At 52.7% G+C, this 25,391-nt stretch overlaps 3 protein-coding genes across 3 annotated transcripts; 2 read left to right on the top strand and 1 right to left on the bottom strand.

Moving 5' to 3' along the window:
* The first annotated feature begins 1,175 nt into the window (after positions 1–1,175).
* On the top strand, positions 1,176–5,213 carry VPS37D (vacuolar protein sorting 37 homolog D (S. cerevisiae)). Its single transcript, XM_012640327.1, has 4 exons — positions 1,176–1,418; positions 2,770–2,941; positions 3,411–3,493; positions 4,122–5,213. Exons 1-4 carry the CDS (start codon positions 1,281–1,283, stop codon positions 4,482–4,484), a joined length of 756 nt encoding a protein of 251 aa, XP_012495781.1. The 5' UTR covers positions 1,176–1,280; the 3' UTR covers positions 4,485–5,213.
* Positions 5,214–10,687: 5,474 nt separating this feature from the next.
* On the bottom strand, positions 10,688–12,548 carry DNAJC30 (DnaJ (Hsp40) homolog, subfamily C, member 30). Its single transcript, XM_012640237.1, has one exon. The coding sequence runs from the start codon at positions 12,546–12,548 to the stop codon at positions 11,874–11,876; it is 675 nt and encodes a 224-aa protein (XP_012495691.1). The 3' UTR covers positions 10,688–11,873.
* A 154-nt stretch (positions 12,549–12,702) lies between these two features.
* Positions 12,703–24,654, top strand: WBSCR22 (Williams Beuren syndrome chromosome region 22). Its single transcript, XM_012640328.1, has 12 exons — positions 12,703–12,801; positions 12,899–12,936; positions 14,724–14,819; positions 14,909–14,991; positions 15,091–15,187; positions 17,512–17,608; positions 18,737–18,787; positions 19,571–19,656; positions 19,833–19,878; positions 20,164–20,222; positions 24,121–24,210; positions 24,361–24,654. Exons 1-12 carry the CDS (start codon positions 12,754–12,756, stop codon positions 24,413–24,415), a joined length of 846 nt encoding a protein of 281 aa, XP_012495782.1. The 5' UTR covers positions 12,703–12,753; the 3' UTR covers positions 24,416–24,654.
* The last annotated feature ends 737 nt before the right edge of the window (positions 24,655–25,391 follow it).

A 25,391-nucleotide genomic window follows, 5' to 3' on the forward strand; every position in this document is an offset into this window, starting at 1 on the left:
AAATGTGGAAGAAATGTTCCCTTCACAGTCTGTTAACAAGCCTGTCCTGCCTTCTGTCCTGGATATCTGCACCGTGCCTGCCCACTGTGCTCTAACTGTATTAGGAGAGTCCTTGCTGGGCCCTTTCAGCCCCTATGCCTTGGTTCATGGACTTCTCTTTGGTTGCATTATTTTCTCCTTCAACTTCAGAACTCCTATTCATCCTTTGAAACCCAGCTCAAATGTCACCTCCTCTGGTAAGCCTTTCTGATTGCCCTGGTTCCACCTCTGTTTTTTTGTAGCAGTGTGGTGAAGGGGAACAAGCTCACTCATCCTTTGACTTAATCTCTGAGTGTCTGCTTCCTGAGATGGGAACAAGGGTACCAGCTGAGCCTAGCTGTGCAGATAAGGTACAGGACATATCTGGCATTCATGGGAATCACAAAGGAAACGATCGGAGTGACACCTGCTATTTTGTCTTGCACTGGAGTTACCTGAGTGGCAATGTGACTCTGCCTTAATCCTTGAGCTCCCCGAGGGCAGGAACAATGTCCTCACAAGGCCTAGCCCAGTGCCCAGTGCAGAGAGGCATCATATGCTCTGTGGACACTGCACAAATAGAAAGAACGGGGATTGTCTATCATTTACCTGTAACGTGGCTTTGGGGACGTGACATCACTTCTGATGTTTCCTCATACCCAAAATAACAACTCAAAGAAGGTATTCACAATGTGTAAGGCACTCAGCAGTCACTAGCTCTAGTCCTCACCTTGTGTGTCATCGCCCCATTTTACCGAAAAGAAAACTGAGGCTGGGGGAGGGTGAGCGACTTGTGCAAGTTAGCAGCAGGGCAGGAGCTCCTAGCGCCCAGCCAAACGCAGAAAATTGTGCCAATCCAAAGGGGAAATGTGAAGTAGCCCTGCAAATTGTGAACGCCCGGCTGGGAGAGTCCGTGCCTGGGGGCGTGGTGAGTGGTGGCCCGGTGGAGGGGTGCGGAGAGAGCAGCCTCAGATTTCGGGAGGGGGCGGGAAGAGCGGTTTGCTGGACGATCCCGGGGTGCGGGAGTCGGGCGCGGCTCGCCCGGGGCGGGGAGGGGTGCGGCCCGCCCCCTCCCTGCCCCACCCCCAGCCCCGGCGCCGCGGCCCCTTTAAGAACGGGCGGGGCGCCCCCTGGCGGCGGAGCGGCGCGCGCGGCCGGAGCCGGAGCCAGATCCCGGAGCCGGAGCGGAGCGGAGCGGAGCCGGGGCGGAGCGGGCCGAGCGGGCCGAGCCAGCAGCCGAGCTGGGGGCGCGGGCGGGCGGCATGTACCGGGCCCGGGCGGCGCGGGCGGGGCCGGAGCCCGGCAGCCCGGGGCGCTTTGGGATCCTCAGCACCGGGCAGCTCCGGGACCTGCTTCAGGATGAGCCCAAGCTGGACCGGATCGTGCGGCTCAGCAGGAAGGTAGCGCGGGGGGCGCGGGCGGGGGGCGCGGGGGACGGGCCGCGGCCTGCCGGACCTGCCGACCGACCGAAGGGCCGCGCGGGCCGGGCCGCGGGGCCGCCCGTGGGCGCGGGAGCCTGGCACGTACGAGTGGGCCCCGCGGAGCCGCCCCCGAGGGAGGGGGCGCCCAGAGCCGGCCTGGGGCGGGTGGGGCGCGGGGGACCCGGGGAGGCGCCCGTGCACCCCCGGGATGGCCGCGAGGCGCGTCCTACAGCGGATGCTCCGGGGAGGTGTGTTCCAGGGGGCAGGAGGTGGCTGTGTTGTGGGGGGCCCTGGCTCGCACACCCACGTTCTGTAGGGCCAGAAAGGGGAGGCGCCTTCCACAGGGAGAACTAGGGGCCTTTTTGACATCTGGGGGGACCGTTGGGGGGCTATGCATTCTGGGGGCGCACGAGGGGGCTTTGTGGCTTCCACTGGGGAGGGCTACTGAAAGCTGAGGTGTGTATTCCATAGGCCACCGTAAGAGAAAGTTGTATATTTCACGGGAGATAGGCCCGGGCTGGTTGTCTGTGGGGGGCAGAAAGGGAAAGTGTGTGTTGGAAGGAGGCTGAAGAGGAGGGGCGTGTGCATCCTATAGGGGACAGATGGAGGGGATTGCGTTCTCCAGGGGCAGGGAGGGGAGGCTGGGCCCTCCTGGAAACAAGGAAAAAGCCTTCTCCAGGGCCAGGGTCTGCTTCTGCAAGAGGAGGAAAGCAGGGAGCAGGTGCCACGGGAGCAGGGAGGAAAAGGGGGTGTGTATTCCGTGGGGCGCGGGGGTTCCACTGGAGGGCAGAGGAGGGGTAGAAAGGGAAGAGAGGGTGACCCGAGGGGGTGCAATGAAGGGACAGGGTGCAGACCTCACTCTGGAGAGTAAGAGCAGGGATGGCAGTGTTTGGCACAAACACCTGAGGAGGAAGCAGACAAAGGCCTGGAACGAGAGAGAAGCTGCCCATGCATGGAAAATGGGACAGAGGAAGGAGGGGAACTCCTCGGGGACTCGAGCAGACATATTAATTGAAAAATTAAAAATTAACTAACATTTGTAGAAACCTTCATAGTTTTCGTCACTTAAGTCTCGCAACAACCCCATAAGGTAAAGGTTTTTAACTTGCTTTGTAGAAGACGAAAAACTGAGGCCCGGAGAGGGGGCTCAAAGCAAGGCCAGGTTGGGTCTGGGCTTCTCCAAGGCCCTCCACCTGTTGGGCTCGCTACCCTGAAGGTTGGGAGCCACAGAGGTGCCTTTGGCCTGGCCCGTGGCACTGTCCCCCAGACTGGCAGCAAGGGGACTGGGCAGACTCCCTTTGTGGGTCTCTCAGCACTTCTCCGCCGTCAGTTCCAGGGCCTGCAGCTGGAGCGCGAGGCGTGCCTGGCCTCCAACTATGCGCTGGCCAAGGAGAACCTGGCCCTGCGGCCCCGCCTGGAGATGGGCCGGGCTGCCCTGGCCATCAAGTACCAGGAGCTTCGTGAGGTGGCCGAGAACTGCGCAGACAAGCTGCAGCGACTGGGTGAGGGGACATCTGGGGGAACTGCCTGGGGTAGGGGTGGGCAGGGGCTATCTGGCTGGTTGGCCTTGGGAAGTGCCAGGTACTGAAGACTGGGACTTGGGCAGACCTAGCCTCCTGGAAAATGGAGTTGGGGAAGTGAGTGGTAGGTGAGTAGAAATGGGTTGGAGAAGGGGGGCCCTGGACAGGGAAGCAAGGGAACCCAAATCCAAGGGCCCCCCTGAGATGCTCTAGGAGACAAAGACCCAGCTTTCTCTTTTGCACTAGGATGGGGAACAGAATTGTCATGGGGGAGGGTACACAAACTGATCACATGGACATCGCACAGAAAGTGAGAAACTGAGGCTCCAGACAGGAGAAGGGAAGCATAGAGTCAAGGGGAGAGCCAGAGCCCCAGGGCTCTGGCCTGTCTATCCCCATTGACAGGCCCTGAGGGCACAGGCTGTTCACTCTGTCCCTCTGTGGCCCTCAGAGGAGAGCACACATCGCTGGAGCCCCCACTGCGCGCTGGGCTGGCTGCAGGCTGAGCTGGAGGAAGCTGAACAGGAGGCTGAGGTGAGGGGAGGGTGGTTGGGCCTGGGTCTGGGAGGAAGACCATCCCACCCACTCCCCTCCTCATTCTTACACTGCAGGCTTGGGTGCCCCTCCTCTGGGAAGCCTACCAGGAGTGCTTGGCCCACAGGAGAGCCTGGCATTGCTGTCCCCACTCCCCGGCCAGCACTGGACAGCAGGGCTCTCTCTCCTGCCTGAGACTTTTCCTCTGGCTCCCCTGTGACTGTCTCAGGGCCGCCTGGGGCTGGGTCAGCCGGGCCAGACTTGGTGCTGTGTTGGGAGTGGAGTGCTCAGTGAGTTAATGGGGGTGGGGGAGGAGGGGACCCAGGCCCTGCTTGGGTGTCTTGAGGAGAGACACCTAAGTCTATACTTCAAATATGTCCCTACCTCTGATCCTGCCTCATCTCTGACCCAGCAGGTCTGGTGATGGTACCCTCATTTTATAAGTAAGGAGGACATTTGTCCACAGTCACTCAGCAAGTCAGAGGCAGGCCCTGGCTGGAATTCAGGTGCCCTGTCCCCTAGCCATGGGGTGGCCACCATGGGGAGGGACTCAGGGCAGGCGGGAGAGAGGCCAGCCCTCAGTCTGTGGTTGTGCTCCTGCCAAGTTCTCCCTTCCCTCCCCGCCCAGGAGCAGATGGAGCAGCTGCTGCTGGGTGAGCAGAGCCTGGAGGCCTTCCTGCCCGCCTTCCAGCGTGGCCGTGCCCTGGCCCACCTGAGGCGGACCCAGGCAGAGAAGCTGCAGGAGCTGCTGCGGCGTCGGGAGCGCTCTGCCCAGCCAGCCCCCACTGCGGCTGCCGATCCCCCCAAACCCTTCCCCGCTGCAGCTGTCCTGCCCACGGGGGCCGCCCGGGGGCCACCAGCAGTGCCCCGGAGCCTGCCCCCCTTGGACTCCCGCCCAGTGCCCCCACTGAAGGGCTCCCCCGGGTGCCCCCTTGGCCCAGCCCCTCTGCTGAGCCCTCGGCCCTCGCAGCCAGAGCCCCCCCACCGGTAGGATCCAGGCTGTGGCCCCCCAGTGGGGGGGCCTAGACAAACTTGATGCGTGGCTCCTTCTCCCCCCCCACTTTCTGGGTGGGGGGAGGGGCAGGCCCCTCCCCCTGGCCTCAGGCAGGCCCTGGCCCTGGAGGCTGAGCTGGGGAGGAGGGTCACCTGGAAGATGCCCAGAGAGGGCTGGGGTGGGGTGGGCAGGGTGTTCTGCCTCCGGCACTGAGGAAACTCTGCCTTTTTTGTCTCCCCGGCTGGGGCCTCCAGGGTGATGGACCAGCCCCGATGAAAGAACTTTACTTACCTATGGGGGCCTGGGAAGATGCCTGCTTCCTGCAGGGGCCCTGCCTAGAGGGCCTGTTGCATCTACCACTCCACTGGGCTTGCACAATGCCAAGGCCGACAGGAGTGTTTTACATCATGTCCTGAGCCTACCTTTCCCCCAATTCTGGGGCCTACTGCCTAGGAGCCAGGTGGTCAGGCCCCAGCTGTGGGGCCAGGGACACCATGGCCCTGGGGCTACTATGTGCCGCTCGTGCTCCAGACCCTGGGGCAAGGTAGGCCAGGGCTTCTGACCTGCACAGGTGAGAGTGGGCCATCCCCAGGAAAGACCATTCTGTATTTTTCTGTCCCCATCTCCTTAGAATGGAACCTTTTTGAGGGCAGGTCCTTGTCTTTGTATGTTCTGTCCCCAGCCCCGCCTCCTAGGGGCCGTCAATAAATGTGATGATGAGGATGACGATGCTCCCGACTCCTCTCTGCTCCCTCAACCAGCCACTCTGCCGTTGCAGCCTCATCTCAGCTCCTGCGCTGCCTACTCTTGAGATGCCCTCCCTTCCTCTGCCCATCCACAGCCCAGCTGTCCTTCAGGTCCGGCACCACTGCTGCCTCTTCCATGAAGCCTTCTCTGATTACCAACCCATGAGAGGCTTTCCTAAATCTTAACTTCCCAGCACTTCTGGTCAGAAGCACACTGCTCCATCATGGTTCTCCAGCTGCCTCACCTGTATGCACTTTCTTTTCTTGGGTCGCCTATAAGTCCAATCAGGATGGGACCTGCCAAACAGCCACTCCCGCCGAGTGACAGAGGGGGTTCTGTAGGCCCCAAGACATCTGTCCTCAGCTAGGGGGCACACTAAGTGGCCAGCTTGGCTGTGAGTGTAGGACACAAAGATGGGGAAGCAGGAACATGCCCTGGAAGAGCTTAAGTCAAGTCTAATGAGATGATGTTTGCCAGGGAGGCATGGAGTTCTTGCAAACAAGAGGGGACAGTCAGTGCTATAGAAGCCTACAAAGCTAATGTGGTCTTGGTCCATGTTAATAGGGACATAACCATCTGGAAAGAGGGAGGCATTGGTTGGCTCCACTTTTCACTGAAGTTTTACACTATAAGAGAGACCTCCAAAAATGTCATCTTTGGGGTAATAAGGATAAGAAAGATGATTGGGACTAAGTGCCATGAACAACAGTTAAAGGACCTGTCTGGAATGTGTGTGTGTGATGTTTAGCCTTCGAATCTCTAAAGGACTGCTTCACGCAGAGCTAGAGGTCACAGCCAAGACCAGTGGGTGGAAACCACAGAGAGCCAGATTTTGGCTCAGTATGAGGCTGTCATGTTAGGGCTGCTCCCGGAGGCAGGTGGCCCCCACCCTGAAGATGTGTGAGCAGTGCCTGAGTGACTGCTTCGTGGGCTCTCTAGAGATGTAGGCAATGGCTAGAGGGGCTGGCCCAGGTGAGCTTTAGAGCCCCCCAGGCCCAGACAGTCCGATTCCTCCCTAGTAGGGGCACAGTTCAAGCACCGAGAGTGCCCACTTGAGAACTTCCATCCTACCTTGGCCTTGGTTCTCCTGCTCTCCTCACTGCTGGCACTTGAGCTGCTGGAGGCTGAAGGGTACCAGAACCACTGGGTGTCTGCTTAGATGACAGAAGACTGAACAGTTTTGGAGGCCTCTTCCTGTTTGCACAGCCTGGGGCAGGCTAGGCCCCTCTTGCCCTGGCTTCTTATTCCTGGTCCAGGCTTGCAGGGAGTTTTGTTTTAGTTTGTAACCAAAAGGAGAAAAAGGGCTAAGGTTGGGCACATCTGAGTCTTTCTCTACTATCATGAATTGGGGAGCAGCCTATAGAAGGCAGCAGCTACCTGGCTCAGCCTCCCCTCCCCAGAGCGGGTAAGAAGCAGAAAAAGTTAAGACCCTGGCAATACAGGGACTGGGAAAGAAGAGCGTTACCTTGGCAACCAGATGGGGTCCTTCAAAAGGCTTCCCTCACCCTTCCCCTTCCACAGAGCTGACTCCACTTTAACGGCATAGGGAGTGAGACCCCTCAGTGTTCACCTTTGGTCTGAAAACCACCTGAGGCAGGTGGGGATGGCCACCACCCAAGTGTAGTGGGCCTAGTTCTGGTGGGCCATGGGAAAGGCTTAGAGTTGGATGGTTAAAAGACTTCATTCTGCCCCCTGGTTGAAGGTATATGGAATATTCTGGAAGATTTTAGGCAGTCTGAGCCATCCCTTTTGCCTGAAACCTGCAACTTCTACCTTCCAGGTTGTGAGGACGCAGGCCGTGTTTCCGGCTGTGGTCTGTGGGAGAGAATAAACTGGAGGGCCTACGTCAAGGGGCCCATGAGAAAGGTCCTGCCTATTACAGACTACCTGTGCTTTTACAAAATAAAACCAAAACATTTCCCAAATAACAAAACTCCCGGCCCTTTTTGATAAAGACAAGAGTTAGTTCCCTGTCCCTCAAGAAAGTGTTAAGTACACCTCCTTGTTTGGGAATCACTAGGTTCTGCCTGTTTTCCTAAGGTTCCCGCCTTGGTTTCCAAGTATGAAACATAACATTAAGTGCGCTGTTTTATCAATCAAGGCTCACTGAGCTAAGCAGGCCTGAACCAGAGTGGACTCAAATCGAATTGTGTGGTCCCTGCAAAGCCATGGCTAAGAGCTTGGCCCTCACCTCCAAGGTTAGAAAGAATCAAATGGTTTCCAAGAGACCAGGTTGGACTTGCTGTGGGATTATCCCAATTTATCCAAGGATTTTACATAAAAGACTAAGTGGAGGAATGGTGTTCCTATACCAAGGCTCCGTGGCTTTGTCTAAGAACTTGCCACTGCTGTAGACTTCTCAAGATTCTCCTTGTCCCACAATGAAAATAAGGTTGACATTCAGCCTCCCTGCATAAAGTGTGGGCTCTGGCAACAACATATGATGTAGCGTGGGAATTTGCAAACTCAAATGCCTACAGGGCCCAGGGAGGTGACATAGATATACAGAGTAGTCTGTTTCCACAAAGAAATACTCCTGCACCCATTTTTCTGGAAATGCATAGTCCTTTTTTTTTTCAATTTTCCGTCTTGATGGACACGAGATGGAGAAATATTTCTCTACTGTGGGAAAATGGTGCAAGTGTGTGGATAAAGGTTTTCTACACTTTGCCTCTGTTGGTGGAAGAGCAGCAAACTGGGAAGCAGTGTCTCATCTAAAAGGGCAAATGTTACTCAGCTTCTCCCACAGTGGTAATGCAGGTATGTGAGCTCAGCTGTGGCAGATTTTCTCATTTTTTGAGGTCAGAAATCTCTTTTTATGCAAAGTCTCCCAAGTTTTGAATATTGGCTAAAGTAATTAAAGATACTATGCCAGTTAAACACTGTCTGCAGGTTGGCTGTGGCCCATGAACCCAAATCTCAGTCTGCTCTTGGTCCTCTGAAACAGGCCTTCTTTTGTCACGTGGCAGTCCCCTCCGAGAGCTGAGGGTGGGAATGCTGAAGGGACAAAGGCAGAATGGGATAGAGAGTCAACCCACTAAAAGGCTAGTGAAAGGACCCCAGCCTGAAGACAATGACAAAATGGCTAGATCCATAGTGACACTGTGACCTCAGGACAAATGGAGAGAGATGAACTCTCTGCATGGGTTTCCTGCACGGGATGAGCGCGCTGAGCGTTTTTGGTGTATGTGAGGTTGTGAGGTCCAGACTCAGATCTCACTATGATTTTAAGACGTTGACAGAGGGACACTCAGCCGCTTTGCACAAACCCACTAGGGCTGCAAGCTGCATCTGAGAGCGAGCAGCTGAGGGCAGACAAGGCAGGTCAAAAAGAGACGGGGTCTTGCTCTGTTGTCCAGGCTGGAGTGCGGTGGCTCTTCACAGCTACTCCCTGCAGCTTTGAACTCCCGGGTTCAAGACATCCTTCTGCCTAGGCCTCCTGAGTAACAGGGTGTATAGGCGTGTGCCACTGCGCTCAGCTTTCCTCTGTGATTGATCTTGCTCACGGCAGGTGGCAGTGCTGAGGAACTAAGAGGAGGCAAAGGCCAGGATAGAGCCAACTTTTCTAGTGCACTGAATTCAAGTGTGCAGATTGAGGTAGTGCCGCCAGTTACCAGCTGTCCCTTCTCTCAACTTGTTTTCACAGGGTCTGGTGACCTAGGAAGCCCAAAAGTTTGAAACACAGACCTCTCCCATTTCCCAAAAAAGGGAGTGTTGGTGCCTTAGCCTCAGACTGAGGGTATAAGGACTTTAAAAGTCAATCATGACCCAATGGACAACTCTGTAACCTGAGGTAAACTGTTCTGAATCATCTTGGCTCACACTGAGATAATTACAGAGGTGCACCCAGTGAGTGAAATGCCAGAACCTGAGACGGAAGTAAGTAGGGAGAAAACCTACTTCCTCAACGCTGGGATCTGCAAAGGGTCATTTCGCCCAGCAATAAATAAGGGCAACAGAGGGGAAAACGCAGTTTGGCTCAGGAGGAATAAAGTCCTGATCAAGTTCAAAGACTATTGTCAGACACTGGCAATTGCCTAGACAGATGCATCTCTGATTTCTAATTTGTTGCCTAAGTCTCCCCATGTAGGACCTGTGCCTGCTGCTCACTCAGCCTTATACTGAACTTGCACCCCGATTCCCACCCCACTGAGCACAGCCTGGGGCAGACTGAGTCCCTTTTGCCTTAGTCTCCCATTCCAGGTCCAAACTTCTAGGGAGTTTTGCTTTAGTTTGTCACCAAAAAAAGAAAAAGGACTAAGGCTGGGCATGTCTGAGCCTTTCTCCACTATCAGGAACTGGAAAGTAGCCCCTAGAAGGCAGGGGCTAACATCCATGGCCTAGTTCAGCCTCCCCTTGCCAAGGTAGGTAAGAAGCAGAGAAAGGAAAGACGAAGGACAACATGAGGAGGAGGGGTGGGGGGGGAAATGTTACCATGGGGACCAGTTGGAGGGCCTTCAAAAAGCCTACCACACATCTCCTTTTCCATGAAGAGCCCAGACTGTTTTAGGGAGGGCAGGGAGTGGGATCCATCACAGATCAGCTCTGGCCTAAAAAGAGCTCAGGCAGGTGGGGATGGATACTATCAGAGTGGGCCTAGTTTGGGGCCATGGGAGAGGCTTGGCAATGGTTAATAAACTTTATAGACTACGCCGCTTAGAGTTGCATGGAATGTTCCAGAAGTTTCACTTAGTCTGGACCCATCCTTAGTCTGAAACTTTCTATCCACTCGATGGATATTCTGGGGCCACAGGGAACCTTGTTAGTTACCATCTTCACTGAGGGAAAACAAACTTGAGAGCTCTATGCAAAGGGGCCCATGCTTTTACAGACCCATAATACTTTTACAGACCAAAAGAACCCAACTCCTTTTGACAGAAACAAAAAGCCCTTGCCCCAAGGACTCTGTTATGCCCCACTTTATTGGTTTAGAATCACTAGCTTCTGTACATTTCACTATGCTCCACTTCCTGTTGTTCGTATTCCAAAAATAACGGACTTTCCAGCTTGTTTTCCAAATGTGAAACATAGTAACATTAAATGTTCTTTTTCAAAAGTACACGTCCTCCCTCCACCCAATCAAGGCTCAGGGAGCCAAGCAAGTCTCAACCAGGGTGGGCTCAAATCTTTACTATTGAATCATAAGGGCACTGCAAAGTGGTGACTGGGACCTTACCCCCCAGCTTCCAGGTGAGAACTGAATGGTTTTCAAGAGGCCAAGCTGGACTAGATGAGGGTTTATTCCAATTTACATAAGGAGTTTTACACAAAACATTTGAGAGCAAGAATTGCACTCAACTGCACTCAGTAATATAGCAAACCAGCTCTGGCTTTGTTTAGAGCCTAGACTTGAGCCCTCATCCTTGCCGCAGACCTTCTGCAAGAGTTTTCCTCTCCCACAGCTTTACGCTTGGTCCCAGTAAACAAACACTATAGCACCTACAGTCTCACAGCCGACCCACTCCCTACGTCCAGCGATTCAGGGGTAAGACAACCTTACTCCTGCAGCTCTGACCAACTGTTTTCCATGAATTGGAAATTTAAAAAAAAAACAAACCTAAAAAACCAAACACCTTCAGCCAGCCACACGTAAGGAACCGAGTCTCCACCTTCAGCAAGCCTCCCGTCCTTCAGTAGTCCTGTCTACTCCAAACCCCCAAGGTTTCCCCCATCCTCCAGCAGCCTTCTTTCAAGGACTTGTGGGGCCTGTGATGAGCACTGCAAGTTAAACAGGAGCATGGGCCACACTCAGGGGACTCTAGCTCTGCATGTCACTCTATTTCTGAGAGAGGAAGGGCTGTACAGCTAGCAATGGGGCTAGCAGGTAAAGGGGTGACCAGGTAACAGGCACACTGTCCCAAGGATAAACCTGGCCCTACTAGCATTATGTTGTAATCACTATGGATTAGAACTATGGGTACTAAAGAGTGACAGATTTACTCCTCTGCTGTCATGTTCACAGAGTAATGTCTCCAAGGTCACACATAAGATAAATACGGGCACGGGAACTCATTCCTTATGCTTGATGACCTTGTTTTCCCACTCCTGAATGCCACCAACAAAAAGGGGAGTGCACTGTGGGGCTGACCATAGAGGGAGGAATGGCAAACTTTCCACAGATCACACTTTTACTATGGATCAGGTCTCACCTGTGGCCTGGGGAACTCACAGAAAGACAAGTTTCGTACAACCCCAGACTTTTTCTTTTGGCAGCCAACAATTGGTCACATGGCACGTTTCAAGGTTACAGAGGAGCCCCACGGTACAAATGTGGGGCAGGAGCAGATAAATCTTGCTCAGGACTGTACAATAAAGCTAGAGCAAGTGTTCCAGAAATCGACAACATCGGGAAGGCAAACTCTGGAAGCAGGCACCCAAGGGACTCCAAAAAACCCTCCACTCCTGGGCTTTCGGGACTCTTCATCTTGGGGCCTCTTTCTTAGGAATCAAAAAGCCTCCGTTTCTGGAGCGTAGGGGAGGGACGCGCAGGTCACCGGCTAAGCTGGGCAGGTCAGGGAGGGCAGGGAGTTACTTCAGACCCCAGCAGAGGTAGACAAAGGCAGGCCAAGGGTTCAGAAGACAGGAAAGGCCGTTCACTCAGGGCTGGCTGGGGCGGCTCCCCTTCCCTCCTTTCTCCGATTAAATACGAAAGCCGACGACAGCGAAGATTGTGAGGAAAACGACAATGAAAGCACTGTCTCGGATCTCGTCCCATTGTAAGCCTTTCTTGGCCCGGTCCTCTTGCTGCTTGCGAAGGGCCTCCCGCCGGGCCCTCAGGCGCCGTTCGCGCTCCAGCTGTTCTCCGTAGTGTGCCTGGTAGAAGGCGTCGAAGTCGAACATGGTGCGGTTGGCGCCCGGAGCGCCCCGACCGCCGTATTGGGCCCGAGAGGCGGCCGGCGGCGGACGGGGAGAGCCGGCGTCCTCTGGGGGCATCTTGGAGGGCCGGACGCCGGGTCCGCGCAGGTCCTCGTCAATGAGCAGACCGCGGTCATACTTGCGACGGAGGGTGGCACTGCCCAGCACCACGTAGGCCTGGGAGATGCGCGTGAAGCGCTCGGCGGCCTCAGCGCTCCCAGAGTTGCGGTCCGGGTGGTAGAGGAAGCTCTGCCGGTAGTAAGCGGCCTTGATCTCCGCCTGCGTGGCCGTGGTGGGGACGTCCAGCAGTTCATAGAGCGCCGTGCGCGAGTACGAGCCATCGCCCCGGGAATATGTCCTCGTGCCCAGGCCCGATGCCGAATGTTGTGAAAATCTCCAGGCCTGCCACAACCTCCACTGTAACGACCGCGGCCGCCTCAAACCGCGCGTGGTCGCCATGTTAAATGTATCACGTGGGCCGTGCAAGATGAACTGGCCAATGGGAGGCGCGGGTTGGTCCCAGCTTCGGCCCTTGTAGCCAATCAAGGAAAAAGGAAGGCGAGAGAGGCGTGGAGCATGCGTATTACCAGGCGGTCGCGGGGCTGATGACATAAAAGCCGGGCTCCGGAGACGCCAGTACCAAGCGTGCTGGTGCAGCGTGGAGATGGCGTTTCGCGGCCGGAGACCGGAGCACGGCGGACCCCCGGAGCTGGTGAGGCTTGTGGCTCGCGGGCAACCCCCTCTCCTCTTCTAGGGCCACTGCGTCTGGATTCCTCCCTCCACCTGCCATTTCTTTCTTTTTCTCGCAGTTTTACGACAAGAATGAAGCCCGGAAATACATGCGCAAGTGAGCTGATCCTGGATTTTACGCGGCGTCGGGGGTCGGGAATCGGCAAGTTGCCCTGATTGCGGGCATGGCTTGGAGCGCACTACGTAGACTTTGGGGGTGGGGGAAGAGAGGGACCTGGGTTGATGCTGTTTCTGCTACTGGTAAAGTCAGCTTTAAGTGAATCACCGAACCTTCTGCACCATGGTAACCTCAGCATTGAAAGTGGGCGTGATCATGCCTACTTTTCGTAGGTGATTTTCAAAGTTTAGTGCAACAGCTTCTTCAAAGCATGTGGTAAAATAGGCAGTATGCAGGAGATATGGGTAAGGGGTCAGTACTATTGGGGGAAAGGAGATAGTGTTCATATGATGCTTATCTTGTGTATTTACCTCGCTAAATCTGCACGACAACCAATTGGTGTAGGTATTGTCTGAATTTCATAAGAGGGTGGTTATTTGTATAACTACAAAGTGATCTGACAGATAAAGGCTAGAGCAAGGACTTCCAATCCTGCCCGTTCTTATACGCTGCTCTGTAGGAAATTCAGTAAATATCTATTCTCTCATTTCTGTTCAAATTGTAGTAAAACTATTATTCGTGATTCTCTCCTTTGATTTTGGGAAGGCTAGATAAACTACTCTCTTCTTATCTCCTGTGCTCAGTATGATAGCCAATAGCCATTCTAGTTTGAATGAGTGTGAAGAGCTGCAAACTATTTCTTTAAGACAGAGTCTTGCCCTGTTGCCCAGGCTGTAGTGCAGTGGCTGTTCACAGGCATGATCATAGCTCATTGCAGCCTCAAACTCCTGGCCTCAAGTAATCCTCCTGCCTCAGCCTCCTGGGTAGCTGGCACTATAGGTGCACATTATGGTGCCATCTAACATGTATTATTGGCCAAGCAGGGTGGCTCACATCTGTAATTCCAGCACTTTGGGAGGGTGAGGCAAGAGGATTGCTTGAGGCCAGGAGTCTGAGATTAGCCTGGGCAACATAATGAGAACCTATCTCTACAAAAAAAAAAAAAAAGCCTAGTATGGTGGCATGAGCTTGTAGTCCCAGGTACTTGGGATGCTGAGGCAGGAGAGTTTGAGCCCAGGAGTTGGAGGCTGCAGTGAGCTACGATCACACCACTGCACTCTAGCCCGGGCAGCAGAGCAAGACCCTGTCTCTTAAAAAAATACTTACCTTACTGATAATTTATGTTGATTATATGTTTAAGTAATACTTTGGGCATATTGGTTTAAAGACAATACATTATTAAATATGTAGAGTTAAACAATTACTATACAGTTTATTTTGCCTTTTTCTCTAGTTTCTTTTTAACATGGTTACTGGAAAGTCATGTGTGGCTTGCATTGTATTTGCCACGGGCAGCACTGTTATTGGTTTTTTGTTGTGTGTTGTTGATGTTTATATATAAATATGAGTAATTGGGGTGGATAATTCTTCAAGAAAATATATTCTTAACGAGTAATTGAGGGCATCAAAGCTTATTAGAGTTGCAGATGCCCAGTGGTTGTTGTTCATTAGCTAAGTAATTTGCTCCCTTCACATCAGCTTTGTTTTAATAGCTGGTGCACTTGGAATTTGTGTCACAACAAAATAGAATGTTGCTGTATTACGTGGACTTTTGGGATCAGTTTTAAATAGTTGAGTTTGTTGATTCCAAGTTAGAATTACCAGGTGAAGGGGTCAGGAAAGAGTATTCCAGGATGATCCATTTTTTTCCTCTGGGCTTTTTTTGGTCAAGGGGAGGTATTAACCCAGAACTCCTTTATCGCTCACTTGTGTGCCTGCCTTCCCAGCCCACGGATGATTGATGTGCAGACCAGGATGGCCGGGCGAGCACTGGAACTCCTTTGCCTGCCTGAGGGTCAACCGTGTTACCTGTTGGATATTGGGTGAGATCCTTGGGGCCTGGTTCAGATTGTCTCGGTGGTGGGGTGTTTTTACTGCTCTAATTGGGTCTCTGTTTGACTGTGTCTTCCAGCTGTGGTTCTGGGCTGAGTGGAGGTTATCTCTCTGATGAGGGGCACTATTGGGTGGGCATCGACATCAGCCCTGCCATGCTAGGTAAGTACGTCCTGTTTGACACCAGCATGAACTACTCTCTTGAGTGTGGAGCAGCTGTACATATTGTCTCTTTCCCTGACTTGCTATTCTTCAATGTAGATGCGGCCTTGGACCGAGAAACGGAGGGAGACCTGCTTCTAGGGGACATGGGCCAGGGCATCCCCTTCAAACCGGGCACCTTTGATGGTTGTATCAGGTGAGGGTTTGCACTTCTTGCTTTTATTTAATCCTGCAGTCAGTGCTTCCTAAACCTGGCTGTGTGGCAGAGTCACACAGGATACTTAAAAATATACATTTCTTGGGATTTTCAGATTTATAAGGTCAGAGCAAGGCCCAAGAATATGTTTTTTGTTTTGTTTTTTTGTTTTGTTTTGTTTTGTTTTTTTGCATTTCAAAATTGCTGCTGTGAGCATCTTGCATTGCCAGGTTCAGGCACCCCTGGTATGGATTCTGTGTCTGTTTTGTGTGCCTGGTTAGGGAGGGGAGTGGTCTTTGAGCCTCTAGGAGCCATCTTGTGGGCCCTGGCAGCCATCTTGTTTTCTTTTTGAAGAACTCTGGTGGAGAGCGGCTTGTGCTGCTTTAATCTTTTCAGTGGCTTTGGAGTCCTTTCTCAGTTATTGGAGTTAGGTTTGAGTTTGTGTATAGTACTTTGATAACAGATCTCAGAATAGTAAAATTACTATTAGAAACATCTTTTTCTTTGCCTTTTGTGGTAAGTTCTGTTTAGCATTCAGTGTAGTGGGAAGTTAAAATCATTACCTTGGAAGGAGACCACCTTCAGTGGTCCTAGGTTGAGTGGTAGGGAGACAGGGTAAGGGATTTGAGTGAGGAGTGAAAATTTGGATTTGAAAATATTCTTCTTACATTTGGGAATAGGCTAGGGGAGGGAGGATCGTTTCAAAGGTAGCAGTTGCTTTTTACTAATGATCACATGAAGTGTTCAAAGCTGCAAAACAAACAAACAAACAAAAAAATTCAAAGGGCAGCAGTGTGGTCTGTGTGATTAGAAGTAAATAGTCATTTTTGTTGTTGGTGTTTCTTTTTAAACGGAGATGGTATGGCAAACTTTTTTTTTTTTTTTTTTTTAACATTTGCTACACATAAGACATATAAGGTGCCATGGAGTATGGAAACCCTACTTTTAAGAATATCCGTGGCTTATTAGGCACTATAACACAGGACCACGTGTGGTGTGCTCTAGGGAATTGTGGGACCTGCCAGAGCTGTGCAGAGGAGCAAGAGAGCACAGGAAAGCCTTGAGATGTAGAGGGGCTGGGCCTTGAAGGCTGGGAGGAATTTGGATAGTCAAGGAGAGGGTTGCTGAGTGAAGAAACAGTGTGAGAAAAGGTACAGAAGCCAGTGAGAAAGGAGTCTGAGATCAGAGGGATGAGTGAAAGATTTCATGGAAGATGAGATTGTGTGTTCCTAGGAGGCTTTTAACTGCTTCCCAAGAAATTTGGGCTTTATTCAGTAGATACTGGGGAGCTGGGAAGTGACGGGATCAGATCTGTGTGTGAGGCTGGTTGCGGTGGCTCACGCCTGTAATCCTAGCACTCTGAGAGGCCGAGGCAGGAGGATTGTTTGAGGTCAGGAGTTTGATGAGACCAGCCTGAGCAACAGCAAGACCCCGTCTCTACTAAGAATAGAAAAAATTAGCTGGATGTAGTGGTGCACACCTGTAGTCCCAGCTACTCGGGAGGCCGAGGCAGGAGGATCTCTTGAGCCCAGCAGTTTGAGCTTGCTGTGAGCTAGGCTGATGCCATGGCACTCTAGCCCATAGCCCAGGCAACAGAGTGAAACTTTGTCTAAAAAAAAAAAAAAAAAATTGTGTTTACGGAAGGTGATTTTCAGGTGGAAGAGCGAGGTTAGGTTGTTGAAGCATTTGAGACAGTACTGAGTTCTGAGCAGTGGCGGAGGGAAGTGAAAGCTGGGAGAAGCTGTGGGACCGGCCAATGGGGTGGGTATAGGGCCCTGTGGATGGATGTCACAGCAGTGAGGAGGGGAAAGCCAGCAAGGAGAACGTAGCACCTGCTTGAGGTTTGGTTGTTTTTAAACAAGCCTTCCTCTGGAATGCTTGAGGTTTTAAATCGGGATTGTGAAGACACTTAACAGGTTTGGTAGCAGGAGATGATTTAGGAGGAGGGTGAATAAATGGTTTTGTGTAGGTGAGTAGTATAATGGGTATTTTCTTAGAATGGAGGATGAAATGAAGGGTGAGCGGGCAGAGACAGCCTTGATACACAGAGTGATTTTGAACTTGGGATGCATGTAGAAACAAGGCTGAGAAAGTGTTTCTTGGGACTGGCTGAGGGCTGGGAATGTGCTGCCTTTCCATATACCCTGTCTGTCTGCTCTTGTAGAGTCCCGGCCTGGAGTGCACCAGTACTTTCCAAGAAGGGGAGCTGTGGGTGGAAGGTTTCACCCTGGAGGTCCAGGATGGGTGGTGTTGGAGTCTTGAAGAGGCAGGGGATGGGGACATGTATATTGGTCCCTTCCCTGACTGAGTCCTTTTCTTTTCAGCATTTCTGCTGTGCAGTGGCTCTGTAATGCTAACAAGAAATCTGACATCCCTGTCAAGCGCCTGTACTGCTTTTTTTCTTCTCTTTATTCTGTTCTCGTGAGTATAAGATCTCCCCATTTGAGCTGGCTTCCTGTCCTTTGCCTTGCCTTGCAGGTAGAGTGAGGAAGTTGAGGTGTCCCATGAAGGGAAGGCCACTCAAATGGGACTGCATGGGTTGGCAGGACCTTATTGTGGTTATTTCTCTCCAGCTCCTCAGCCCAAACAGAGGTTCAGGCTCAGTGGGCTGACGCTCTCTAGTCAAACCCAGAAGACACTGATGTTAAAATCTGAGACCAATTTACTAGCTTGGAGTAGGACCTATTTCTGTTGATCACAATTCTCATGTCTACTATGTTGAGTGTTAATCAGACGTTCGTTTGGGGGCATGGAGTGAACAGAATGAGGACAGAGGCACTGTGTGCAGGCCATGCAGGGGACACCTTGCAGTGCACCCATGTCCTCTTGACTCTGCACTCCTTCGTCGCCCTGCTGCTGACGTGTTTTCTCAGACGGGGAGCAGGACGGTCATGGACCACCGAGAGCCTTCATTCGCTTTATCTTGTCTTTATAACTGATAGTGTTGATGTCAGTTGTTTACCAGGATTAGATGATAGTTTGAGATTCTAAGTCCTGAAAATGAGCTCTTTTTGAAGGATCTGGGTATTTTTTGCCTCCTTCATCTTCCCTACCCGACTCCAGCTTTCCCGTAGTTTCTGCAGATGGCCGACTGCTGGTCTTGTATGTTGCATGGTTCTCCCACTCACAGTGGGGTTAATCCTGCAGTTCTGAGGACCTTTGTGTTTGCCCTTCTTGCTGCTGAAAGGTTCTTCCCTCAAACATCTAAAAGCCAGCTCCCTACTGCATTCAGGTCTCTGCTTAAGTTCCCTCACGGAGAGGCCTTCCTTGAACCAAAAAGTAAACTCTCTCACTCTCTGTCCCTTTGTCCCAGTTTTCCTTTTTGGCACTTACTGTTGCTGTATATCAGTTGCCTCCCCCACTAAAATGTGAGCTCCCAGGTTCAGGGGCTAGCTCCCTAGACCATGACCATATCCCCAACCCTAAGAACAGTGCCTTGCACGTAATGGGAACTCAGTGAATACTTAGCGAACGGAGGAGGGAGAGTGTGTCCGGGTCCTGATCCCATGGGCGTCCTTTGTAAGGTGGTGATGTTTCTGTTGCTTACAGGTCCGTGGAGCCCGAGCTGTCCTGCAGCTGTACCCCGAGAACTCTGAGCAGGTGAGCCCCTTGGGTACTGGAGGTGCAGATGAAATGGTATTACAGATGATGTGATAGTACTGGTTTTCGTAACCAAATAAATGGTGGGAAGGGTGAGAGGATATTAGCAGTTACCTGTTCTGTGAAGCATAACGAGACCCTCTCTCTACAAAAAAACTTGTTTTCAATGAGCCAGGTCAGCTTCTCCCACTCACATGCTGGGGTTGATTCTACAGTTCTGACGAGGCTGAGGTGGGAGGATCGTTCAAGCTTAGGACTTTGAGGCTGCGGTGAGCTGTGATCGCACCACTACATTCCAGCTTTGGTGACAGAGCAAGACCCTGTTTCCTTAAAAAAAAAAAAAAAAAAAAAAATTATATGTGTGTGTGTATATGTATGTATATATATATATGTATGTAGTTAGATAGACACATAGATTTTGAAAGATAAGTGAGCTCTCCCTGACGAATAACATGAACAAGTCTGGCTTCAAATTGGTGGCAATTGATTTCTGAGATTTCAGGAGGGAGATGGGTCCCTGGACTAGAAAGTGAGAATTAGGAGAGTTGCTTTGTTCTGTAATTCCTGTGAAGAGGTTGTGTGCCATGCTGGCTTCTAGCCTGCGATTTTCTCTACAGGGCTTTCTGGGACTCAGAATTGGAAGAGTCTGGTAAAGACCTTTAGTTCTCCCAGGCAGGGTCCATCCTGGAGCAGACCGGCTTCTTGCCGGGAGTGGAGGTGAAGCTGTCAGCTCCTGCAGCCTCCCCACTCACTCGCTCTCTCACTCACTGCCTCTCTCCTCAGCTGGAGCTGATCACAGCCCAGGCCACAAGGGCAGGCTTCACTGGTGGCGTCGTGGTGGACTACCCAAACAGTGCCAAAGCAAAGAAGTGAGCGCTGGGGCCGGTGTGCTGTCTGGGCTGCAGGCGGGAGGGCCACTCAGTGGGCCAGAGTAGTGCTGGGTGGGTCACCAGCGTCCAGGCAGCCAGGAGGTGGGGGTGGCAAGGCCTGGTCTCCCTGCAAGGCTTTAGGAGCCCAGTCGTCACTTTGCACTTTCTTGTTTCAGGTTCTACCTCTGCTTACTTTCTGGGCCTTCGACCTTTCTGCCAAAGGTGAGGGACCCTGGGTGTGTGAGCCCGTGTCTTTTGGGTTCTAGGCAGTGGGGCTGAGCCTGAAGAGTGTGCCGGGAGAACCCTGGCAGTAAAGCAGGCCCAGGCCCAGAGCATGGAGTCTGGAGGCAGAGACCTCAGCTCTCCAGGCCCCAGAAAGGAATTTTGGTTCTTTCTTATGGAACTGGGCCTCTTGAAGGGCTCAGGCCTCGGTACCCAGGCTTCTGGAGTGGGGCAAATGGTTAGAGAGATCTCTGGGGTGATCTGAGAGCACTTTGGTTCCTGCAGGGGCTGAGTGACAACCCGGATGGAGAGGAGGCCATGGAGTCCTCATTCACCAATGAGAGGTAAAGCTGTTCTTGAGCCCTGTCTCAGGGTGGGGGTTGCTGCTGCCAGGTTGGTTTGTTAGACGTGGCATTTCTCTCTGCTTTTACCCAAGCCTCTGCCACCAAGGTGGTAGAACTGGAGTCCCCTTTTGGTCTGTGCCTACTCCTGCCTTAGGGCCTGGGGGGCGGGGGCCCTTCTGGATGCCTATGGGCAGCCGCGAGCTTTGATGCCCTTTGTGAGCCTGCACGTGCCCTTCCTCTTGCCTTGCTTGGCAGGCTGGCCCTTTCCTTTCCTGGGGCTGCCCTCCACCTGCGCCCGACCCCATCCCTTCTCGGCTCCAGTATCCGCGTCTTCACTCTCCTGGGTCATCCCCCTCAGCACATATGCAGGCTATACACGATTTATCCTGTTTCAGAAAAATTCTCCCTTAATTAACCCCATACAAGTCCTAACTACCACTCCGGGTATCTGCTTCCCTTTGTAACAAAACTCCCCGTTCTTGCCTCCTCTCTCCTGTCACTCTCGGTCCACTTCTCAGGCTAACGCTTCTGTCTCATCACAAATTGTTGTCATCAAGGCCACCACCAGTTTCCGTCTCGCCAAATCTGTGCTTGCTTCTCAGTCTTTTTTCTTCACGCCCTCATCTTTACTTTTAACTTGCCTGCTCACTAGGATCTGAGAGAGCTGATCACTCTTCTTTTCCCTCCCCTCGCCAACCCTCCTCTTTTTTTTTTTTTCAAAAGAGATAGTGTCTCCATCTGTCCCCCAGACTGGAGTGCAGTGGTGTGATCATAGCTCACTGCAGCCTTGAACTCCTGGGCTCAAGTGATCCTTCTGCCTCAGCCTCACGGGTAGCTGGGACTACAGGTGTGAGCCACTGCACCTGGCTTGTTTTTTAAAAAAATTTTTGTAGAGGAGTCTTGCTTTGTTGCCCAGACTGGTCCTGAACTGGGCACAAGCGATCCTCCCACTTTGGCCTCCCAAGTAGCTGGGGTTACAGGCGTGAGCCACGGTGCGCAGCCCCCTTATCTTTCGCCTCAGCCACCCCCTATTTCCCAACTGCCTGCTCAGTGCTGGACCTGGACTTTCCACAGGTGCCTCACCCCCACACTTCCTCCCCCATTCTTTACCATCTTAGTCGCTCCTGTCTCTCCCTGGTCTCACATCCACTCAGCTGTCAGCGAGCCCTGCTGTCCCTTCTTTCCGTGTAAGCCTAGCACCCACCCTTCTGCCCACTTGGAGCTTGCCGCAGTCACCTCCGCCCTTGCCCGAGTCACTTGTAGCTGCCTGCCTTGTCTCCCCGCTTCAGTCTTCGCCTCTTTCGATTTATTTTCTGCGGAGCAACCAGACTTTTCCTTTTCTTTCTCTTTGTTTCTTTCCTGCTTTTTAGGGAAATCAGGACACGGGATTTTTTTTTTTTCTGTTTTTCTAAAATGTAAATGACACCATTGTTTCTCTGTTCAGTATCTTCAGTTGAGTTCACCACACCTTTCACTGTCCCCGATTATATATATCAGTTTACTTGGTCATCATTCCTGTCCCTAACTAGAATGCAAGTTGGCAGGGACTTGTCCATTGAAATAGTATTTTGTTAAAAAGTGTTCAGTATTTGTTGAATAAATAACTGATTATAAAGTAATGAACAGGGAGGTTATTTCTTAGTTCTGGTTGACACAAAAGGTTTTAAGGCCTATAAGACGTTTAAGAGGAAAAATGGGCAGAGAATAAATGAGTTTGGAAGGCCCACCGGTGGTGACAGTCATGCTTGTTCCTCGTGTCCACCACAGGTTTGTGCTGTGTGACTTCTCGGCCCTCCAAGGTCATTTCTCTCTTAGTTTCCCCAGTCATTTCCCACGGGGACATGGGGTCCCTTCTAGAAGACTTGTGCTCTGAGGTGCCCATCACTTGCTCCCAGGGATGGTCCCATCTCCTACTTGACAGAGGAAGTACCAGTTAACTCCCTGCATGCATCTTAGGGTCCCTCTTGTCCTCATACCAGTGTCTGCAGACGACACGTCCTAACTGTAAACTCGGGTAAGTTGAAGGACCTGAGCATCCGTTCCTCACCTTTGTAGAAGGGGCAGCGTGTTGAGCAGCAGGGAGCCCAGCGTGTCCGTCTTCCATCCTTGTTCTGCAGGCTCTTGCTCTCCAGTTCCTCAGATTAGGTGGAGGGAAGGGGGGGCTTCTCCCGTTACCCTCACTTCTGTCTAGTCACAATCAGGACACGTACCATAAATAGGTGTACTAAGAAAAAGTTTTTAAGCGTTTACCTAATTTATCTTCAGTCTCCATTTTTTTTGACGTAACTTTGTCTCACCTGTGCCTTCCCTTATCCTTGCTGCCCGGGCTCCACCCCTGCATGCCGCTCCGCTGCCCCTGCAGGGCTGGGGCCCCCACTTCTCTCTCAGCACCCGTGCTTAGGTGTATCCCCGTCTTCAGCTGCTCCCTTTATCTCCCCTGATGACTTCCCTTGTTCTTTCTGAGGCTTACCTCTTGCCCCCCGTTTGCCACTCTGCCCCCACAGTTTGTTTCCTTCTAGAATTTTTGGGATGAATCCTGCATCTCCAGCCACAGACTGCAGCTGCGTCCCGCCTTGCACTGGCTCACCAGGCCGGCTGTCCAAGTGGCGGCTCCTCGGCTCACCCCACACTGGTTTCTCGGGACGGTCGCCAGGGTCTTCTGGGTTATTCCAGGCCTCTTTCCTCCTTCCCACACCCTCAGTCCTTCTCAGTCCCTCCTGTCCATCCCTGTCTTCCTGCCCCCTAGTTGTGGGTCCCCCCATGTTTCTCTCATGAACCGTTGTCTCTGCACCCCGAAGTCTAGATGATGGTGTGTCACTGCGCTGGTATAAAGCATCTTGGTTCCCGCTGCTTCCCAAAGGGGGAGCAGACTCCTCGCTGGTGTGCACACCTCCATGCCCTGCCCCGCCGCCTTCCCCTTCCTTTCCCGTGACTGCAGGCAGCCTTCGCCTTCAGTCCTTCCACGGCGCTCCTTAGCAGGCACTGCCTGGGTGTGCCCCACCCCCGCCTCTAGAAACACCGGCTCATTCTGTGCTTGCCCTTCCTGGCATGCCCTGGGCAGCTCTTGGACCTCTCTGCACTTGGCCTGGCCTAGTGGGGTGGTCTCTTGAAGGGCAAGGCTGGTTCATGCCACTGTTGAACAGATGTGGGTGGTGCCTGCAGGTGCTTGGTAGGTGATTGATACACAGGGCAAGCAGCCTTTGCGCGAGTTGTGCTGGATGCAGTTTGATCCCCACTGCCAGGTGGGGGTGTGGTTTTGTGGGGGACAGGTTTCCATTGTTCTCAGGGCCTCTCTCCCTTGGGGCTGTGGGGGGTCCAGTTTCTCCTCAGCCAACGATGGAGGCCGAGATGAGCCCCCGAGGATCATTGTCAGGACTGCCGCGAGCTGGGCAGCCTTGTTTTCCTGCCTCACACATTCCTAGTTACTGGGAGCCCCAACTTGGTTGACACCAGGCATGCTGACCCCAAAACCACACTGCGGCCTTCAGTGGCAGCACTGGGCACAGGGCCTGTGGCTTTCCTTGGGCACTGCCAGGCTCTTGTCAGCTGATCTTGGCCTGGGTTGCCCCCAGTGTAGCGTGGCCACCTGTCTGCCCCACAGACGGGATGTCTGCACGCCCAGCAGGCAAGTGGTCATCGGCCACCAAGATGCCTGTGAGGGAGTGGCCCCTCGCCTCTAGCCCTCCTGCCACACTTCTTTGGCCCCAGTGTTTGTTACCAGGAGGGTGAGTGTCCAGAGTGGGTCCTGTCCTGGAAGGGAAGGTGAAGCCTTTGAAGGGAGGGGCGTCCGAGGCCATCTAACTCAGAGGGAAGCTTGCCATCTTCCCCTACCCAGGTTAGCGTATGTGCCAGCCAGGCGGCCCCATCCATCAGCTCACAGCTTTGTCTCTGGCTTCAGGGTCCGGCTCAGGCTGGCGAGGCAGGCGATGATAAGGAAGAACCGAAAGTGGGTGCTGGAGAAGAAGGAGCGGTGCCGGCGGCAGGGCAAGTGAGTACGCAGTTCGGCCCGGGAACCGGGTGGGCAGGGTGTGGGAGGGTGGAGGGGATACTTCTGTTGCCACTAAGGGCTTATTTGCATCTGAAGGGGTCCCAAGGGCTGCTTTGTTTTTTCTGAGACTGTCCTGTTTTCTTTGCACAGGGAAGTCAGACCTGACACCCAGTACACCGGCCGCAAACGCAAGCCACGCTTCTAAGCAGTGGCCGCGTCCCAGTGGGACGGCTGTGGGGCCACGTGGTCATGTGCTGTGTGGTCCAGCCTGGCACTTGCCTCTGGAAAGTTTTCAATATTGGAACGCTTCCTTCATCAGCTGACAAAGTATGTTAGAAAAGTTTCAAAATTCTGCAAGTATTTTCTTCACTAAAAAAAGTTCTCTGAGGCCGGGTGCTGTATCACGTCTGTAATCCTAGAACTCTGGGAGGCCGAGGCGGGCGGATTGTTTGAGCTCAGGAGTTCGAAACCAGCCTGAGCAAGAGCGAGACCCCGTCTCTACTAAAAATAGAAAGAAATTAATTGGACCACTAAAAATATATAGAAAAAAAATTAGCTGGGCATGGTGGCACATGCCTGTAATCCCAGCTACTCGGGAGGCTGAGGCAGAAGGATCACTTGAGCCCAGGAGTTTGAGCTAGGCTGTGAGCTAGGCTGACACCACGGCACTCATTGTAGCCCAGGGAAAAGAGTGAGACTCTGTCTCAAAAAAAAAAAAAAAAAGTTCTCTGAGCATCTTACTTTGTTTTAAAAGCAATAAATCCTTTTGTGTGCAACTGTGGCTCTGGCATCTCCCAGCTCTGTGATCCTCAGCAGATGTTGGTGGGTGCTACTACTTGACTCCCCCAGGCAGGAATTAGGTTTAACGAACTTAAAGGCATGAAAGCATTCTTTTAATCTGCAAGGAACACAGTAGAATCCTTTGGTTCGGGGCGTATCACGTATAACCGTAACACTCGGCAGAGTTGGGCCGGGTGAGATGAAGTGCATTCGTGGTCCCACTGGCCTGTGGCCTTGCCCTGGTTTCCCTTTGGTGTGAAGGCCTTCCCAGCCCGGTGGCCGGCTGAACCAGGCTGCATGGTCAGCTGCTGAGCAACACAGCGTTTGGATGCCTCAGGCCAGTCTCTGGTCCAATTGCTAATGGCCTAGAGCGGTTCTGCTGTGGGATATGTGGGGGCTCT

Source organism: Propithecus coquereli, unplaced genomic scaffold, assembly GCF_000956105.1.
Source record: "Propithecus coquereli isolate 6110/MARCELLA unplaced genomic scaffold, Pcoq_1.0 Scaffold150, whole genome shotgun sequence".
Taxonomy (NCBI): domain Eukaryota; kingdom Metazoa; phylum Chordata; class Mammalia; order Primates; family Indriidae; genus Propithecus; species Propithecus coquereli.

Excerpts from the sequence above, each read along its gene's own strand:
- VPS37D (XM_012640327.1), top strand. The coding sequence starts at position 1,281 with ATGTACCGGGCCCGGGCGGCGCGGGCGGGGCCGGAGCCCGGCAGCCCG. Across the intron at positions 2,942-3,410 it reads AGACAAGCTGCAGCGACTGG|AGGAGAGCACACATCGCTGG; the intron begins GTGAGGGGACAT and ends TGTGGCCCTCAG. Across the intron at positions 3,494-4,121 it reads AAGCTGAACAGGAGGCTGAG|GAGCAGATGGAGCAGCTGCT; the intron begins GTGAGGGGAGGG and ends CTCCCCGCCCAG.
- DNAJC30 (XM_012640237.1), bottom strand. The coding sequence starts at position 12,548 with ATGGCGACCACGCGCGGTTTGAGGCGGCCGCGGTCGTTACAGTGGAGG.
- WBSCR22 (XM_012640328.1), top strand. The coding sequence starts at position 12,754 with ATGGCGTTTCGCGGCCGGAGACCGGAGCACGGCGGACCCCCGGAGCTG. Across the intron at positions 19,657-19,832 it reads AACAGTGCCAAAGCAAAGAA|GTTCTACCTCTGCTTACTTT; the intron begins GTGAGCGCTGGG and ends TTCTTGTTTCAG. Across the intron at positions 24,211-24,360 it reads CGGTGCCGGCGGCAGGGCAA|GGAAGTCAGACCTGACACCC; the intron begins GTGAGTACGCAG and ends TTCTTTGCACAG.